The 18813-nt window shown below is 37.6% G+C and overlaps 1 protein-coding gene across 1 annotated transcript; it reads right to left on the reverse strand.

Moving 5' to 3' along the window:
• Positions 1–735: 735 nt before the first annotated feature.
• cd68 (CD68 molecule) lies at positions 736–13095 on the reverse strand. Its single transcript, XM_050066456.1, has 6 exons — positions 12959–13095; positions 10258–10664; positions 9708–9827; positions 7980–8049; positions 7431–7604; positions 736–5139 (listed from the first exon to the last, which is right to left on the reverse strand). The coding sequence occupies exons 1-6, from the start codon at positions 13005–13007 to the stop codon at positions 5000–5002; spliced, it is 960 nt and encodes a 319-aa protein (XP_049922413.1). The 5' UTR covers positions 13008–13095; the 3' UTR covers positions 736–4999.
• Positions 13096–18813: the final 5718 nt, after the last annotated feature.

Raw genomic sequence — 18813 nt, forward strand, 5'->3', positions numbered from 1 at the left:
TGCTTTTCTTTTTCTTTTGTTCCTGTGCTTATTAAGCGTAAAAAAAGGTTCATAAAAAAAGTAAAGTAGAAATGATTCTAGGGTTAGTGTGTTAACAATACAAAGGGTTTGCTTAAAGGAACACTTTACCCACAAAATGACCATTTGTAAATAAATTAGTCATGCTGTGTTACCTTGACTCTGCATAGAAAACTTTGTTTTTCTCACATTCCTTTACGGAAAATGGTGAACATATTGAATTATTGATTAAATGGGGACCGCATTTAACAACAGCAACACTATATCAAAACATCTGTTAACAAACTCACACACAACTTGTGCAGTGTAATTTTAGTCTCATTTATACAGTCGTATGCTCAGTACTTCACGAACACATGTATTTTCCCTAAAAACCCCTCAGTATTGGAGTCTTTGGTTATTCAAGTTAACACGTCATGACTTATTGATTTATAAATGGTCACCTCGTGGGTGAACTATTCTTTTAAAATACATAGTCTATGTTTTATTATATCACTACAATCATAGGAAGCACAATAACCAATATTATTATAAACTTTATCACTTCTGAAACCAAAATGATGCCCCTGGAAATATATAAAATATATTTAACTCAGTTCTAATTATTTCAAAACTCAAATCCATTATTTGAGTGAAGTATTTAGTGATTGACTACTAAAGACATTTCACACATCTGCTGAGGAGGCTGAAGATTAAACACGCATACGTACACACACATTTAGAAATATATCAGTCTTTATTGGCACAGGAAGTTAACAACAGGTAAAAGTGCTCACGCAGTGGATAACTCTACATAAAGTGAAGTCCCTCATATTTGTTCCCTTCATAACATCAGAGCATCTCCTGATGGACAAAATCTAGAAGTGCAGCTGTGAGCAACAGGTCTCCTTCATCACGTTTAACTATTCTATTGTCAAACTACTGAAGAAGCTGACACTCACTGAGGGACATTCACACAGGGACGGATTGGAGTCACCAACATCACACTCAGGTATTCCACATTCCACTCCACCTGCTCGCCATGCCACTTTCCATTTTGTCAACACAAACACACTGAGTTAAAGGTTCAGTTCACACAAAGATATCTGTCTCTGAGATATCTGCTTCCACCTTAAAAACAATGGAGGCGCACAGCATTGATAAATGATATTTGAAAAACTCACCAGCATCTTGTTTTTCCAGACACAATGTCCTGGTCACCCTGTGTAATCTATAGACAGTACTGCAAACAGCGTTCACTGGAACCTTTTTTTTTTTTTTTTTTACTAATGAGACAGTCCCAATGAAAACTGCTGACAGCTACATATACAGATTATACGGGGTGACATGGACATGGAATCTGGAAATATGAGTCACTAAGAATTCTGATCACTTTCATTGTATTAAAGTGGCGGCAGAAATTTTAGAAGAAAATATATCAAAACCTGAGCACATAAAACTGACCTGCATGACTAGATCCCACTAGAGGTACAGGAAACAATGTGTCTTTGTAATGTGTATGAACTGACCCTTTAACATGAAGCTAGGATTTGAGGATTGGAAAAATATTTTGTTTCTTTAACTTGTGTACTCAAATTGCAATTCTGCCATTTCCGATAGGCACCTAAATGCAGCATAATATTTGAGGTTCAAAGTTCGTTCTTGACTTGGAAACAGCAGTTGGGAAAACAAGCTCGCCACAGGGTTCACAGTGTGGCAGGATTGTTTTCTCGACAGCATAATGTTTCTTTGTTAGAGGGGATACTTTGGATTTTTTGAAGTGGGGTTGTATGAGGTACTTATCCATAATCAGTGTATTACATACAGTAGGTGTCAGTCGGCACATCCCCAGTTTGGAGAAGCAGCAGGTGTCCAACATGGGAGCTAAGCAATGTACTGCTGTGGATGGGTCAGCAACAAAATGTACTTTAGCCACCTAAAAAAATCAATATGAGTTTAAGTGTACGCCACATTAAGAGTATTTTCATGGCTTTACCTTTCCATTAGACAGCCCGTTCCAATGTGGAAGCCATTAACAGCTTCTGTTTCCCAACTATGCTCTCGTCAAACCTGCCAGACTCCATTGACAAAACCAGTCATTTTTGCTCGCTGAACATGGGAGCTGCTGGTTCACCGCTGCGCCGATCAGTTAATTCGTTTGTGTTATTGTGTGACTCTGAACTAACCCTTTCAGGTGCCAAAGTCACACAATAACACAAACCAACTGATCGAGGCAGTGGTAGACCAGCAGCTCCTGTGTTTAGCAATGTTAAATCACTGTTTATCTAAATGGAGTCCGGCTTTGAAGAGAGTGATATACTGGCTTCATTTTCCAGTTAGGCATCACTGTCTGACATTAAGGTAAAACAGTGAAAATATTATAAATACAGCATACACTTAAACTGATGTAGATTTTTTTTTTAAGGTCTGACTTTTCTTAGGTGGCTTGTCTCTGACCCCTCCAGAGCAGTACATTGCTGAGCTTCCATGTCAGACTCCAGCCTGCTTCTCCAAACTGGGGGCGTGCTGACTGACATCTACTGCATGTAATATACTCTCTATGGATAAGTACCCCATAACAACCCCACTTCAAAAAATCTGAACTATCCCTTTAACGCAGTACGGTGTATGAGAGTAGACTTGGCGAGGGAGTAGAAATAGACTGCTGAGATGTAATGAATGTGTAAACCCTTTAAGATCTAATCAGGATCAGACTAGACTTGTTGGGAACTGTACTTTATTTATCAGAGTAGGGGGGTGGCTGGGGTGTGCCTTCATTTTTTATTTTTCCCAGAGTTACAAATTTTTTCCTTGAGCCTCCCTAACGTGAATGGATGCAAACAAATTGCAACCATTTAAAGTTGAATGTCCTTACCCTGAGCCAAATTTAAAACCATAACTCCTCCCTAAATGCTTAAAAAACTATTTGAAGGTCCTCCCCTGTTTTGCATCACCCCCTTCCCTCTCATAAACAACAAGCAGTCCCTTAGTAACCCACATGTATGGTCCACCCTGCATTTTAATGAAACACAGCATCAGCTACACATTGTATAAAAAAGGCAAAGGCAACCAAGTTGGGACAGCAATCAGTGCAATTATTGTTGACTAGGTTTTAATAATCCCTCAAAAACAACCCTCTAATTTTCCCTTTGTGCTTATTAATAATGCTAACACAGTATAATCACCTGTAACATTAATGATTGGATAACTTCCCTTCTTTTTAAAAATTAAAACCCTGGATGATTCTTAAAAAAAATCAAGGAATAATAAAACATTTACACGTCTTAAAACAATGAAGAAAAATAATGTGCTTTATCGCACAAGCTGACACAAGCTAAATATAATTTAAATGGAACACACGATAAAATCTTACTTCCCGATTCCACTGCTCAGTTTGAGTATAACGTGGGGTTAGACTGATAAAAGGAGCCAATGTGCCTCTTGATAAAAGCCGAATATAAAATGACATCATTATCACAGCACTGGTCAATAATACATCAGCTGTCTATGGGGGAAAAAATAACCTTGACTGATTCTAATGAGACATTTTGGTCAGTTTTTGCTTTCAGTATTTATGAAGATGTCAGTCTGTATAGATATTTCAATATTAGCATCATCATTTTTAGTGTCCCAATGTAGAAATGTTATTTCAGAGGCTTGTCCATCCTGATGAGAATATAACTCAGGGGTCAAAATCTTGTTACTTTGTGTCGTTCTCTGGCATAACAATTCTCACATATGAGAAAATTATAATGATCAGGATAGCGGCTATTGGAATGTTAAATCCACAATCTACAATGTTGACATTCAAAACCCATATGTATGGAATCCAAAGTGTGCCACTGGAATAATAAATGGATTCATTCAATTTAAATCATTAAACTCAATAACACAAACCAACTGATCAATCTAAATATATATATAATTAAATTTGACAGATTCTTTATCCTTGTTCTCTTTTTGAAAAATGAATTAATAATTGATTTTCAAAATGAAAGCACAAAATAAATTGTTAATTGTTTCACTTTTTGTTATTCCATTTGCTTACATGTCTGCATACCACATTCCATCACACCATTCATTTGTTCCCTGCTATCACCTTTACAGTATCATTTTGTGTTTAAATCTAAACTTTCAACATTTAATTAAAAAAAAAATTAAACTCAAAGCAGTGTGTCGTCTAAATGTAGTGATGGCCAAATGAAGCCTTATGAACTATTTTCTGAATTTTCTGAGCCCAACAAATGGCACTTTCTATTTAACAAACAGTTGAAAGTACACTAAAATGCCACTCCTTGAACCTTTTTCTTTAAACCAGGAGCACCACCTAGTGGGCTCAGAAAATAAAGAAAATGGTTCATGAGGTTTCATTTTGGCCATCATGACCCAAAAGTTAGGTCAAAAGTCCAACCAACAGAGCGACTGATAGAGCTCCAACTGGTCAACACATGGTTGGCCAATAAGGGCTCCATCTGCTGCTCCATGGGTTGGACTTTAGATCTAACCAGTAGGTGACACACTTAACACAATGAAGGTGTAAGTGTTCAAAATTGATCACAAATCTAAATCTTTAAGAGGGAAGATGATGAAAGGTGAAAGGAAATATGACAGACACAAAAGTAAATGGTGTAATAAAAAGATAAGTCTAAATGCCATCTAAAAATGTATTTTGTGACTCCATAATTGGCCTATTTAAAATTTTGATTAACTGACTTACAGCAGCATTTAAATGATCAATTTATTGATTGCTTTTTTTAATTATTGAATTATTAATTAAACTTTCCCAGTGGCACTCTAAGGCCTTCATACTTGGAATGTCTAATTAATACATTGGTGTTAACAGTACTGTAGGTAAACCAAGGCATTAAAGAACAGAAATATGGCACATTGGCTTTAGTTGAAGTGCCCTTTAGCCCCCAAGAAAGATCACAGCCTCACTGACTTTGCTGTATAATGGGAGTGACCTCTGTGTGACCTCTGATGGAAGTCTGCTCGGCCTCGCTCACAGAGACTGGTAGCCATCGGCCCTCCTTCTGCGCCCCAGTAGGTAGGCTATCACCACAACGACGATCAGCACCAGCAGTGTCACTCCCACCGCAATGGCAACGCGGTAGTCAGGCCTGTCAGCAGGACAAGGGTCAGCTGGAAAACACACACACACACACACACACACACACGGATATTAGACATACTATTTAGAACCAAAACTTCCACTCAGTCCCAGACGTCTACTTACTAAACCCTATGTAACAACATATTGCCTGCATCTAATATCATTAATACATATAAACTAAATTTCAAATACTCAGTAAATACACGGTAAATATTAAGAAGTACAAATATCAGTATATCAATGAAGTTATCACTCATTAGCTCCATTTATAAAGGTGCCATTTTGCCAGGCAGAGGTTTCTTTACTCTGTATGGAAATCTATGACATCTCAGAGTCCATTTGTGTGCTCATAAAGTCAGTCAGCCACATGCATGGGCAAGAAGAGTGTGAAGGCTATAAACATGTGTGCAAAACAAAGATACATATCTGTTGTGATTGCTTTACAGGCTACTGCTCCAATAATGAATCCCATAAATTATTTTACAACTACATGCTGTGAGCAATATACCCTTTACATCAGTCAGGATTAATTAGATGCTAGCCTATCAAGCGCTACCTGTGCGAGCTGTGACATTTGTTAGCAATCTGACAATTCAGAAAATCAGAAATGAATAATTCTACAATTTTCTTACAGCTGCCAAATATTACTGAGAAAATATTTACGCACAAAAAAGCTCACAGCTAAAATTCGCGCAAGGCATTTTTTTTGCGTACTGATGTAAATATCCCACCAGAGAGAGGCTGCTGGTGAATTTAAGCCTCGTTTCCACCAAGCAGTCGGGTTCAGTTCAGTTCAGCTTGGTACACATTAGAATGGCTATTTTTCAGTTTCCACTGTAAAGAGTTGTGAGCGGTACCAATAAAACTGTCACCACCCTGTTGTACGTAGCACACTGATCCAGTACTAAAAGGTGGAGCTGGAAACACTGCGGTCCGTTGATTGGTCATTTGAGAGCTGTCACTCACGCTAAGGTGTGAGCTGTGGCTGGTTTTGAAGCTTATGTAACCTCTGTTCATACCGTGGCAAATTTTACATACATTAGAAAACTATAACTATAAAATGAAATGAAGTTTTGCTGCCTTGAGCAGCAGCTGTAAAAAAAATCTATTTTACCCTGCTGTTCAAAGGCTAACGCCAGGAGGTACCGGCAGCTTTTAAGGTGGAATGTTTACTTATAGTATTACTCAATGGACAAGTTAACAATGTGAATCCATCAACACACCTTAAATATGACAGCTTCAAAAATTTTGTTTTTTGTAATTGTCTCTCTGGGATGACACACTCTTAAGCGATGACTGGATTTTTAAGCGCTTAAAAAATGTATATGAATTTCAACTCATCAGCATATATTCTAATCTGTATTTGGAAAGGAAACATGACTGAGCGTTGTTCTGGTGCACTCCGGCAGCACTAAACCCCTGCTCTTGCCTGACAAGGACTTAATGCACAAACCAATATTTTCAAATATCCTATGAAGAGAGACTCTCTCTCCAGCCTGTTCTTTTTAGCTCCAGAAATGTTAGCATGCAACCCTGTTCTGTGGACAATAAATGAGGTGCAGACATTCCTCTGCATTGCCGTTGAGGAGGAAGGATGGCCTGGGGTCCAACTGTAGACATGCACCAAGTATAAACTATGAAGATGAAACAAATGTGTTTTCGTGAATAGCTGGCAAACAAGCAATCAGCAGATATTTCCTGCTAGGTAGCAGACAGGGCCACAGCATAGAAGCATAAAGTTGACAGCAAGGGCCCTCACATTCAGGAGCGGTGGAAAGTTTAATACTTTTTCGCTGAAAGATGGAACGTTTGTCTTATTTGTTTGGATTTTTTTTTAAATAACTCATGTGATGCAAGAAGCAGCTGGCCCCCAGGTATTTTCATATTATCTAATCTGGCCCTCATTCAAAAAGGTTTGGCCATCCCTTATTTAGACTGTAGTTAAACCTGTTATTCCTGGCCTGCAGGTAGCTGTTGATAAATGCCACAGAGTGTCTTAAACACTGCTTAAATGTACATGCACAACAGTCTTACCCAACTGACAGCCATGTGATTAAAATTCCAGATATTCAATAGTGAAAGTAACTAAATACCTTTGTTCAAGTGCTGTACTCCACAGCACATTTAAGAGGTACTTGTACGTTTACTTTTAATCGAGTATTTTTACATTGCAATACTGCAGAACATTGTATAAGGAGTACTTCTTACTTATGTTAATGGATCTAACGATGCATTTAATAGACAGATTCATGGACAGGTAAGAAGCTTCAACTGAACAAAAAAGGCCCCTCGACTCATTTAGCTTGATGAAGACACTTACGGAGGCCAAAATCGTTGCTCTTGGTCAGATTGAAGGCCTGCATCCTGTCTTGATTGACATCCAGGTACAGTCCATCCCCCATGTAGAGTGAGTCACTCTTGCAGGAGTAGCAGTGCCCGATCTTTGCAGCAAAGAGATGCATTGAGTTGTTGGTGGCAGTGTATGGGAGTTTGCCTGCAACAGTGAGGCAAAGTCATGCTCAGGTTCTTTCAGGACATCATGACAATGCTCATGAAAACAAGTGATCAGATATGGAACCAAACTTGTTAGACTGCATTGCACTGAAAGTAGGTTGGTTGTTACCGGCATCACATGCTGAACGGTAATACCACAGATTATGTCTTTGATCGAGTTGAACAAACACGCAAACAAGGAAGTTGTTGGCTTTCGAATGCCTATCGTCTTTGTTAATATTTGCCAGTCTTACACAGCCCCCACCTGTAGCTATCAGTGCACAAGCAGTGACCCAATTAGTTTAAAGTTTAAACGATAGAATGACCATAAATTATCTGTAGAGACTGGAATAAAATGTGAGTATTCCCAACTTACGTTCTTTGCTTAAGGGATAGGAGAGGGAGAAACTCATTGAATCAACGTAGACAGTATTATTAGCATTGCTCTGTGGAAAGAAAACAAGACACATTTTAATCAAAGCTGATATCCAGTGGCAATGGGTATTCACATGGAGCATTACATCCTTACTGTTATTAAATGTGAAATATTGATTTTAATATTCATGAACAAACAAGATGATTGTTTGAGAATACTGGCAGGAAGGCTCTACTGTCTTTTATTGAGTGTTAATTGTGGGGGAAAATTTGCTGGATTCCTTTACAAAACAAACAGAAATTGTTTTACAGCACACACAGAGAGGAAACTGTTGTTTCAGCACCTGTACTGCTACACTTTGAGGTTGCAGAGCTGTAGCCAAGAGACAGAACTTGTCTGGCTGGCTCAACTAAAAATCACTGTTTTGTTATTAACCCTATGCATTCATTACTTACTTAGTTGCTACCTACGTGGCAAAACAAAAAGAGTGCTGTGGGGATAAAGTTTTTTTTGTAGGCCAACGCAGAGGTTAGTGTCACCCTGGCTCACTTGACAAAAGGCCAATTGGATTTTTTGGTAACTGTGGAAAATAAGCTCTGTGATAAGCAAAGCTTTATGCTACTTATATGTTTGATTCAGCAAGATAATCTTCACAAATGAACACCACTGTTATGATTTTTGAAGCCCAAATGCAATTGCCAAAAGTAAAAGCTAACGTATATAAGTATTTACTGCCGCATTTTATGTCGCAGCACAAAACGAGAAAGTCTCTTAAGCTTGCGTTAACCACAGACCTTATTTCAGACATCTAATGTGTTCACACCAGTTGCAAATCAAACCATTTGCGTGAGTGAATTAGACACGATGCGAATGTCCTCTATCTTTTTTAGATTTAAAATAACTATTTTAGTGTCCTTCAATGAACACCATTTCCCATAAGTCCAAGCTAAATCAACGCTGAGAATGAGGTATTACACAATTGGTGCATTGGTAAAACGTGTAGTTCTTTGAATGCTATAAAATAAATTAAAACTTTTATTACTTACAATTGTTTAGAGCTAAACCTAAATCGCTTTGATAAAGGCTTTGAAATGATTCAAATTATATGAGCACATTAGAGTTGAAGCAATTGATTTAAATCAATTAGTTTATTGACAGAAAATTAATCAGAAAGTATTTTGATAACTGATTAATTGGTGGGAAATGGTTTTTCAAGCAAAAAGGCCAAAATCACTAGTTCCTGCCCGTCCATTGTTCTGCTTTTCTACTTTTCTCTGATTTTATATCATGGTAAACTGCATTAGAAATATGTGAAGATGCCACTTTGGACTCTGAGCAAATGTAATGGATGTTTTTTTTTTTGTTTTTTTTTACCATTTTCCCTCATTTAGAAAACCACTAAATGAATCACACAAGCACTGTGAAGTGAGGCAGTATGAGGCACTCCCTGTCACATGCTCTTAGAGCAGGCTTGTCAACTAAACTTCCCTTTTTTTAACAAGTCTTCTCTGATTCCAGTTCCTGTACGAAGTGATCAGTCAAACAACTTGTTATTCATCAAAAAACTAAATGGGTTAATTGTGTTAATGTAACAATTTAATTGCTCAATGCTAACTGCCAAATCAGTGTGAGCAGGTCAAAGATAAGGTACTGACCTCATTGCCTCCCCTATCAGCAGCTCTAAACATTACTGCCATATTTGTGACAAATCTAGGACATGGAAAGTACCTTGTTGAACATGAAGGTGATGAAGCCCTCTTTGAAGACAAGAGTAAGGTTGGCCTTGGTATCCTTACAACCTCCTTCTGCTTTGGTAGCCTTTGGTTGAACAATGAAAGTTCCATTGGCCTGAAAGATAAACAGAGAGAAATCAGGCAACGGGATGGCCACCTTGTATCCCAATGTTCCAGAAGGTACCAACAGTGTTTCTGTAGAAAACTAATATTGCTTTGTCATGTAGAATTAACAATTGTCATATGATATGACAATTGTTAATATGAACCTTTCACAGTCAATTAATTGCACCACAATGAGGAAATAAAAAGTTGCAATGAAATCATTTTCTCAATTCCTGAAACTACGATGCTGACAGTTGCATTGCTGAAAGCTGAGTCAGAGGCTCGTGCAGAATGTTCTATCCATGTTGACAAATTCCTAAATGGTTTAATAAAACCCAAAATGCAAGTTGATGTTTTCAGCCTGTTCGGTAAAATAGCTAGACCTTTGAACTAACTTTGCTGGGCCTCTTGTTGCATCTATTGTTAATGATGAAATGTACCTTTGGTGTCGCCAGTCGGATCTGTAGTGCCATCTCAGCTCTCAGGCAAATCTCTTTTTTGTCTCCCATCACGGTGTAGTTTCCGACAGTCAAGTTGGTAGAAGGAGTAGGTTGAGGAGGAGGTGGGGGTGGGGTAGGTTTTGTGGTTGGTTTTGGGGTTGGCTTGGGGGCAGGTTTGGTGGTTGTCTTGACGGGCGTAGGTTTGGTGGTTGTCTTGACGGGCGGCGTAGGTTTGGTGGTTGTCTTGACGGGCGTAGGTTTGGGGGTTGTCTTGACGGGCGGCGTAGGTTTGGTGGTTGTCTTGGGAGGTGGGGTAGGTGGGGTGGTAGGCTGGGCGCTAAACTCTTCTGCAGATGACTCGGTTGCAGAAGGTTTGGAATTCTTTTCATCTTCCGCCAATGACAGTGCTTTAGTCAAAAAGATAGAGAGGGAGAGACAAATCATTTTCAATGTTCATGCATACATCACTTCGGGGGAACAAGCTAAAAAACACAACATCTAACATATTTTTGTGGTTAAAAAAGTTGCTGACAGGTTAGCAAGTAATTTCCTATTTACACATCTAGCAGGCTCCAAGCAACATTATCACTCATTTGGAGTCCTGCCCTAGCTGAATGTATGTCCAATTTACTCCTTTTAGCTTTGTTTTGGTCTACACCAACTCCTGAGACGAAATACTTGCATCTTTAGCTGCTAGATGTTTTTGATGCTGGGCAGGCAGTGGAAAATGGGTTGATTTAATCCACTGAAAACAGCTGCCTGCTGCTGGAAATGTTGCTAATGATAGCCTAATTTTCACTGCTTCACACAGTTATTTAATCTACTGCTAATATGAAAAATACTTTTTAGTGCAGCTGATTTGTATACTGATACAGCTGATCTTTGGACTATGAGTGGCTTGTTCCTTTAAACAAACATAGTAAAATCAGCAGATTGACAATGAATAATGTCAGCTGGTGTCGCCACATTTAAGTACACAAGTCTGCAGCACATTTATGACACTGTGATGAGGTTTCAGTACACAGCTTATCTGCAGGTTCAGGCAGTGGCTATATAAATGCCCCATATTAGGATTCAGATAGAACAGGGGACTGGGCTTTATACACAAATGTTTGGCTTTAAAAAGTGTTTAATTACTGCTTACATATTACTGCCTGTGTTCAGATTGAGCCAGACTGACCTCCAGTTAGTGGTGAGCATTAAGTAAACTACCACCCTACCACCAAAGTGAACACAAATTAATAATATTCCTTTAAAAACAAAATTCTAGACCATATGATTTAATATCTATTTTAGAGTGATTAACTTGACTTAGACCCTAACCCCACACTCTTGGTTAAATATAATATTTAACTGTAGCCTACATCCAAAAACAAACAAAAAAACAAAACAAAAAAATTGCTTGGGTGGCATAAAATATCAAATGCTACATTTTAATTTAGCATTACATTTAACATTTTCAATTATCAAAAAATTGTATCTTATTTTGTACATTTCTTTTTATTATTGTTATCTTTAACGTGACCCCCCTGAGGCTACAAATATTTTTTCCTTGACCTTCCCTGTGTGACTGCGTTAAAAATGCATGACCCTTCCTCAACCTCAAATAGGCCCTAACCACTTTTTCTCCTATATTTACACCAAATTAAGGCATTGGAGCAAATCAAAAAAGACAAACAGCACAGGACTGAAAGTTATAACCAAAATAAAGCTAATTTCTTAAGCAAAATGCAAACTCTCCTTACAAATCACATCATTATCACACAAGTTTTTACAGTTTCTGGCTATGATAACTGGTGGGACTTTGGTATTTTTTTTAAACTTGCCTTTCAAACCGGCTGGTGGGTTTTGGTGTTCAGGTGGTATTTATTAAAAAAAATACAATTACTTAAAACTATATAAAGTTGTATGTCCTCCCCTATGCTAAAATAATAAAAAACACAAGTCCCTCTGCAGTGCTTCAAAACATATTTAACATGCCTCCCCCGTGTTGCCCCACACCTCATGAGTAAGGAACAGTCCCTAACATCAACTGGAGTTTGGGCTTCACCAAGTTGCACATTCATCCTGTCCTCTAAATAAACCAGCCCTCTTATGCGAGCAGGCATGTGACTCAGACCTGTAACACCATCGAAAGACTGCGGAAATTTCTGTTCCCTAAACAATCCAGGAAGTCACAGTGAGGTCTCATGAAAACATCTCATGTCTCATTTCTACACCGAACAAAGAAAACATCTGATAACAGCAATACTCCAACATAAAGGTTACATATATCATTTTTAACAACCAAGTTTTGATGTAACGTTAAGCAATACAATAGTATTATTTCAACTGGTCCATGCACAGAGTTAGAGACCCTAAAGTTCCCGGAGGTGATTTTCTTTATCTTGTGCGCACTCGTTTATTATCGTGTCGGAACAACTTATTTCTCCTGTGCGCGCTACATAACTATAAATATAAATTTATATGCGTCTCTAACAGCTTTACATACTCACAGCCGCCTTGTAGAAAACTCTTTTAGTCAGTCTATGAGTAAACCCAGTTATTTAAGTTTCGTTTTCTAAGGCGCGCGCACAAGATACAAATAAAATCACCTCTGGACTCTCTGGGCTCCGCACCTCACCAAACAGCCAAAAAGAAACATCTCCAGAACCTTTTTGCTTTTAATTTGACCAAGTGGTCGAAACATACAGTGTCTTACCTGAGACAGCACAGCAGACTATAAAAGCGAACACAACAGCCCTCTTCATGATGACAGGTGCTGACAGACTGACTGACTGTATCTTCTCTGCTGCCGCTGCTGTACTGCTCCTGACTCACTCGATATGTAACAACTGTGCCGCGTCCTCACTAATAAACAAGCAGCAGCGTCAAGTTATCACAGCCACAGCACATAACCGGAAATGGGTGTTTACAAAATAAAAGTCACCCTAAGTGTCAATAAAAAACCACCAATATTAGGTACAGTCAGTTGTGAAGAGGAGAGCCAAATGCCCCAAAAATAAAGTATAATGAATAAATAAATAAACTAAAATAAAAATTATGGAATACTTAATATTTAAAAGCAACCCTAAAATATTAATATAGCATAACATTGTGCCAGTACATATACATAAAACAAGTGTACAAGTTTGTTGAAACACTTATACTTGTGGCATATATACATAAGCTACCTTAGTCATCTATGTACAATATTTTTTTTAATAATGTATTAATGTATAATATAATTCCTTGAATTGTATTGAAATAAGAATAGGCTAATCTATAATAAACAGAGGTGGTTGATGAAAATGATCAAACTATTACTATAATTAATATCATCTATAATATTACTATAATAGCGTGTGGTGTTAAGATTCCTCACTGGTCATCATGTGTCATAAGAGGCACACTGATGCGCTATAGCGATTTCAAGTTTAACACTGCACATTTAGATGAAAAAACAACATGGAAAAGTGAAATTAAACAGTTTACATGTGCAGGTGAGGTAGAAACTCACAATGGGCTTTTCTAAGGACCTCACCGAAAGGAGAGCATAAACTACACATATGGATGTCCCATACACTGGTAGGTAAAGGTTATCTGTTTGTCTAGTTAAATAAAAATAAAAGTAATAAAAAACTTTCTGGTAAGTCTGTTTTCATATACTTTGTTTTGAAAAAAAAAGTACATATTTGAAGAATGTCAATATCATAAATAGACAATACGTTATATTTCAAGAAATGAGGAGAAGTTACAATCAGTAAGGTATGGATATATCAGACTGTAATATAATGTTAAAATTCAAGATGGATGTAATAAAGGACATTTTTTTCCTAATAATTCCAGGAGATTTTGTAACATTATTGCAAACAAAAGTGATCTTATTGATGTTTTTTATTCACCATCAATATAGAATTTTGTTACTTCCTAATTATGATTAATCTTCCCTGCAAATATCATAACATTAGATTTTTTTTATTTATTACATTTAATGCCAATTTATTTGTTTGAAACCATTTTGAATATGCAGAAAGGCCACTGTTCACTTCATTTCTCAGTGGTGAAGGTTGGTAATTTTATTTTGAAAGCACCAACCGGAAGCGCCAGTGTTGCTTCTTTGAAATTTGCCATCGGATAGCAATACCCAGGAAACGAAAATAATGTGACAGCAGGGAGGGAGCTCGTTGCCTAAAAGCGGAGCGAAAGGTCGCATGTTATTTTTTTCCACCAGAAACGAAACCTTTACCAAACCGGAATGACCGCACACAGATCAGACCTACTCAATGTCTGTGTTCATGTGATTTAGGTCCCGTGTTATTACCGCATTTACCATGGCTGCATCTCAACTACCAACATCACAAACATTTAACTGAAGTAACAAAGTGGCTGTAGGCTTCCTTGTGCCATGCATGGAGACACACTTCAACTGTAAAAAAGCCTAGAGGCTGTAGTAGTGCTGGCAGCAGTCAGAATTCTAGTTGTAGTAATGGTGGTAAAACTAGCAGTAGTGGCACTTTATAGCAGCAGAAGTGTAATTGTGGGCATAACAGTAAAACTGATATGTCATAGTGTAGGTAGGCCCAGCTGTAGTAATGTAGTAGTTAATATAGCAGTAATATTGGCAAGTATTGTACTAATAGTAGTTGTAGTAGTATGCAGTGGTGACAGAGGTATTCAGATCTTTTATGTAAAGTGCCAATACTGCAGTGTAGAAATATTCTCACATGAAAAAGTCCTGCTTTCACAATCTTACTTACGTAAAAGTACAAAGGATTAGCATCAAATACATAAAGTATCAAAATTAAAAGTACTTATTATACATTATACCCCATTTTAGATTAATGTGTAGTGTATTAATAGATTATAATCAGTGGTGCATTCATGTGTCCATCTCTTTAATGGCGCAGCTGGTAACAGTGGAGCTACTTTACATTCCCAGCTGGCCACCAACGTCATTCAACATTGATATTTGGATGAATTTAGGTTGTGACGTTCTCCACAGTTGTGATGTCAGGTGAACACAATTCAATGTCAAGACGTTGATATTTTGTTGGTTTTAAGTTGTGTTGTTAAGTAATCACAATCCAACTTCTTCCAAACTTCTCATGCCAACATCATCTTAACGTAGAATATTAACATTGAGTCCTAAGCACATTTATGAAGGAAAGACCCACGCTACTCTCCCCATGACTGGATGGTACTCGTTGCCTTCGTTGCTGAGATTGGTTAGATTTAGGCAAGAGGAGTGGGATTGGGCCATTCCTTTGCTATCCTAGGATTCCCAAATTCGCTAGTTGTAAGGTATGGAGAGCAAAACCAAACGTCTGGAAAACATCATAGTGTTAACACCCACACAATGTAAAATTTAACGTCATTAGACATATAAAAATATCATGACTTGCTTTTCTTTCAAACCAAAATTTACCGTCTGTCTGCTGTAAGAGTCCAGTGTCTTTCTGACATCACATTGACATCCGGTGCCAGTAGGGTTACTTTATATACTGCTGGGTAGCTTAACCTGTAATAATAATAATATATCATACTTAGTTTAAGTAGTTGATTCATATCTCATGTTAACAATGTAACTCTGCCAGGTAACTAGTAACCAAAGCTATCAGAAAAATGAGGTGAATTAAAAAGTAAAATATTTGCCTCTGATGTAGTGGAATAGCAGTCTAATGTAGCAAACATATTCTACCATTGAGTATATGACGAGTGATAGGGGCAGCAGCACTTACAGTAGTACTAGTAGTAGTAGTTATAGTAGGACTATTAGTGGCAGTGGTCATAGTAGTAATAGTAGTAGGTAGAGTGGTAGTATTTGCAGTTGGAGTAGTAGTGCTAAAATAGTGGAAGTGATGTTTTTAGTAGTGTATTTGGGTTAGCAGTATAATAGTAGTAGTAGTAGTAGTAGAAGTATTAGTAGTTTAATAGCAGTACAGTAGTATTAGTTGTCATAGTAATAGTAATTAATTATATTATTGCTGTAGTACAGAGCTGGTAATAATAGTAGTAGTGGTGGTAGTATAGTTGAAGAGCTAGTAACATCTGTTTTAGTAGGAAAAGGACAAGGAATGTTCAACTGTAGTAGCAGTAAATGATAGTTGTAATGTAGTAATATGATTAGGCTTAATGTTGCTGTTTATGCTGCACCTTTCGTACAACCATGCAGCCAAAAGTGCTTCACAGAGCAAGTTTAAAATAGTACAGACAAAAAAGTAACAACAATTAAAAAAAGACAATTATAAATAGAATTTTGCACAACTAATAATTAATAACAGGAACAATAAAATGTTTAAAATATGTAAAGGTTAATAGTATGAATAAAAACAAGGGACAAAATAGTGTAGAAAAGACCAACAGAATACTGAGGACATTTCCTGACTGCATGTGACACAGAAAGAGGAAATAAGTCCACACACACACACACACACACACACACACACACACACACACACACACGGTTCACTGTGTCACTGTTTAATTATGAGCTCCCCTAACGTAAGCAGCCTAAAGGAAGGACCTGGTTTCTGAGGTTCTCACCTCAGCCTCGTGACTGAGTGGACAGCAAACGCCCTTGAAGTGCTTTGAATGTACCTAAACACGTTCACTGTCAGAATCTGAATTTGGTTTAGTGCCAAGTAGGTTTTCACACACAAGGAATTTGCTCTGGTGTTTTGGTGCATAGACCAAAGAATAGAGAATATAAATAAATGAAAAATAGGCCTGCTATATTTTACAATGTGAGTGTTTAAAATGAAAGACTTTGGCAGGAATTTGCAAAAATATAGACTATCAGCTCTGTTCCTGCTTGATTTATTTTTGCTTAGTTGCCATTTACAGCCGCATAATATCACATTTCGTAACTCTGTATAACTTTTCCTTGCTCCATACTCAGAGATAGGAATGTCCTTTTTGTCTGTAGTAACAGTCTGTCACACCTAACTGGCCTTACTGTGAACTGCCGCAATAACGCCATAGTAAAGTTCCAATGTCCTCAAATGAGTGCTTTCTAAAAAACAGGGTCTTAGCTTGTGCCTGTTGGTCAGATTGGTCAAATTTGAAGCCTATGCCATATCAAACTTTAAATTTGATCAAGCATGAATAAACAAGTTTCAGCTATAAAATCTGAACAGGTTTTGTACCTTGTCTGGGATTAGCTTTACATTGATTTGGCAGAGATGGCTGCCATCTTGTTTTTCCATGGATAAGTATATTGTGCTCTTGCTACCACTAGATGGTGCATAAAAGTGTCCACGAATGAGGACAACAGGTCTGGGTAAGCAAAATTAAGTGCAAGGTGCAGCAATCCCAAAATGTAATGTTCTCATATGAGAATGTAGGGCAGCCCCCCCAAAAAAAAGCAACTCAGCATTGCAGCAAATTTTTCCCAGTGGCCACTTGCGATATTGCAGGAAGAAAAAAAAAATATATATATATATGTATATATATATATATATATATATTTATATATATATATATATATTTTTTCTTTTCAAAGACTTTACATTTTGATGATAGTCGATGGTAGTGGGGAAAATGCTTTCTGGGATCCCCTGCGTCCCAGAAAGCATTTTCCCCACTACCATCGACTATCATCAAAATGTAAAGTCTTTGATGAGAGCAGGAACTTGCGGGCAGGGCCAGTGGGAGAAATGCTACTGTGCATTTTCAGTGGGCCACATACTGCGGAAGTAAACTCATAAGCTAGAAAACATTTTTGGCATATTGCCGGGCCAGCAACTCCATTGGAATAAATAGGAGCCACCTTGGCGTCCAGTATCTAAGCATTATTAGAAATCTGTGACGCAGGGTCGTAGGAGGAAAAGTTACAACTAATCTTACAAAAACAATACAAAACTTCCTGATGACAAAGAGAAACAAAGAAAACTAAGCAAGTGTTGAATCTGACAAATGATTAGGGGTAAGTCACCAACTCATCTTAGCTGCCACACTGAGGCCGAATGTACTGTACATATGATGCAAACTTTAAAGGGTCACTTCACCAAATACCAAAGATGAGGCGAATAACTTGTCCTGTGGAAACAGTTGTATAGTCTCTTCTGTGGCTCTGGAACTTTCTACAGTCCTGATGATGTCATCAGTCAAGCCATAAAATATTTTTTTATTGAAACCATTTGACTAAGATAAATGAAATATTTTTAAGTGAAAACATTTGGACTAAAATAAATAAATTAATTTAAAGTGAAAACATTTGGACTAAAAGTAATGACTAAAACTGGACTAAAATGTTTTGTTGTTGTCGCGGACTAAAACTAGACTAAACTCCAGTACCTATACTAAAATAGTATTTCGTATGCCAAAAAAACATTTAGTATGTCTCAATACATACGTCGCCAAAAATGCCAGGATGTTCTTCTGTATGCAGTCCCATTCAGCACCATGCAAGCTAGTTTACTTTTCTGGCTATCCTGACCCACAATCCTTTCTCCGGAAGATACGTCACAATGACTAAGCTGCAAACAGATGACAGCTTGACAGCTCGTCGACTGCTGACAGAAGCCACAGTGACTGATGATAGTGCATTCAAATGACTGATGATCATTCAAATAA

This window comes from Epinephelus moara, chromosome 17, assembly GCF_006386435.1.
Source record: "Epinephelus moara isolate mb chromosome 17, YSFRI_EMoa_1.0, whole genome shotgun sequence".
Taxonomy (NCBI): Eukaryota; Metazoa; Chordata; class Actinopteri; order Perciformes; family Serranidae; genus Epinephelus; species Epinephelus moara.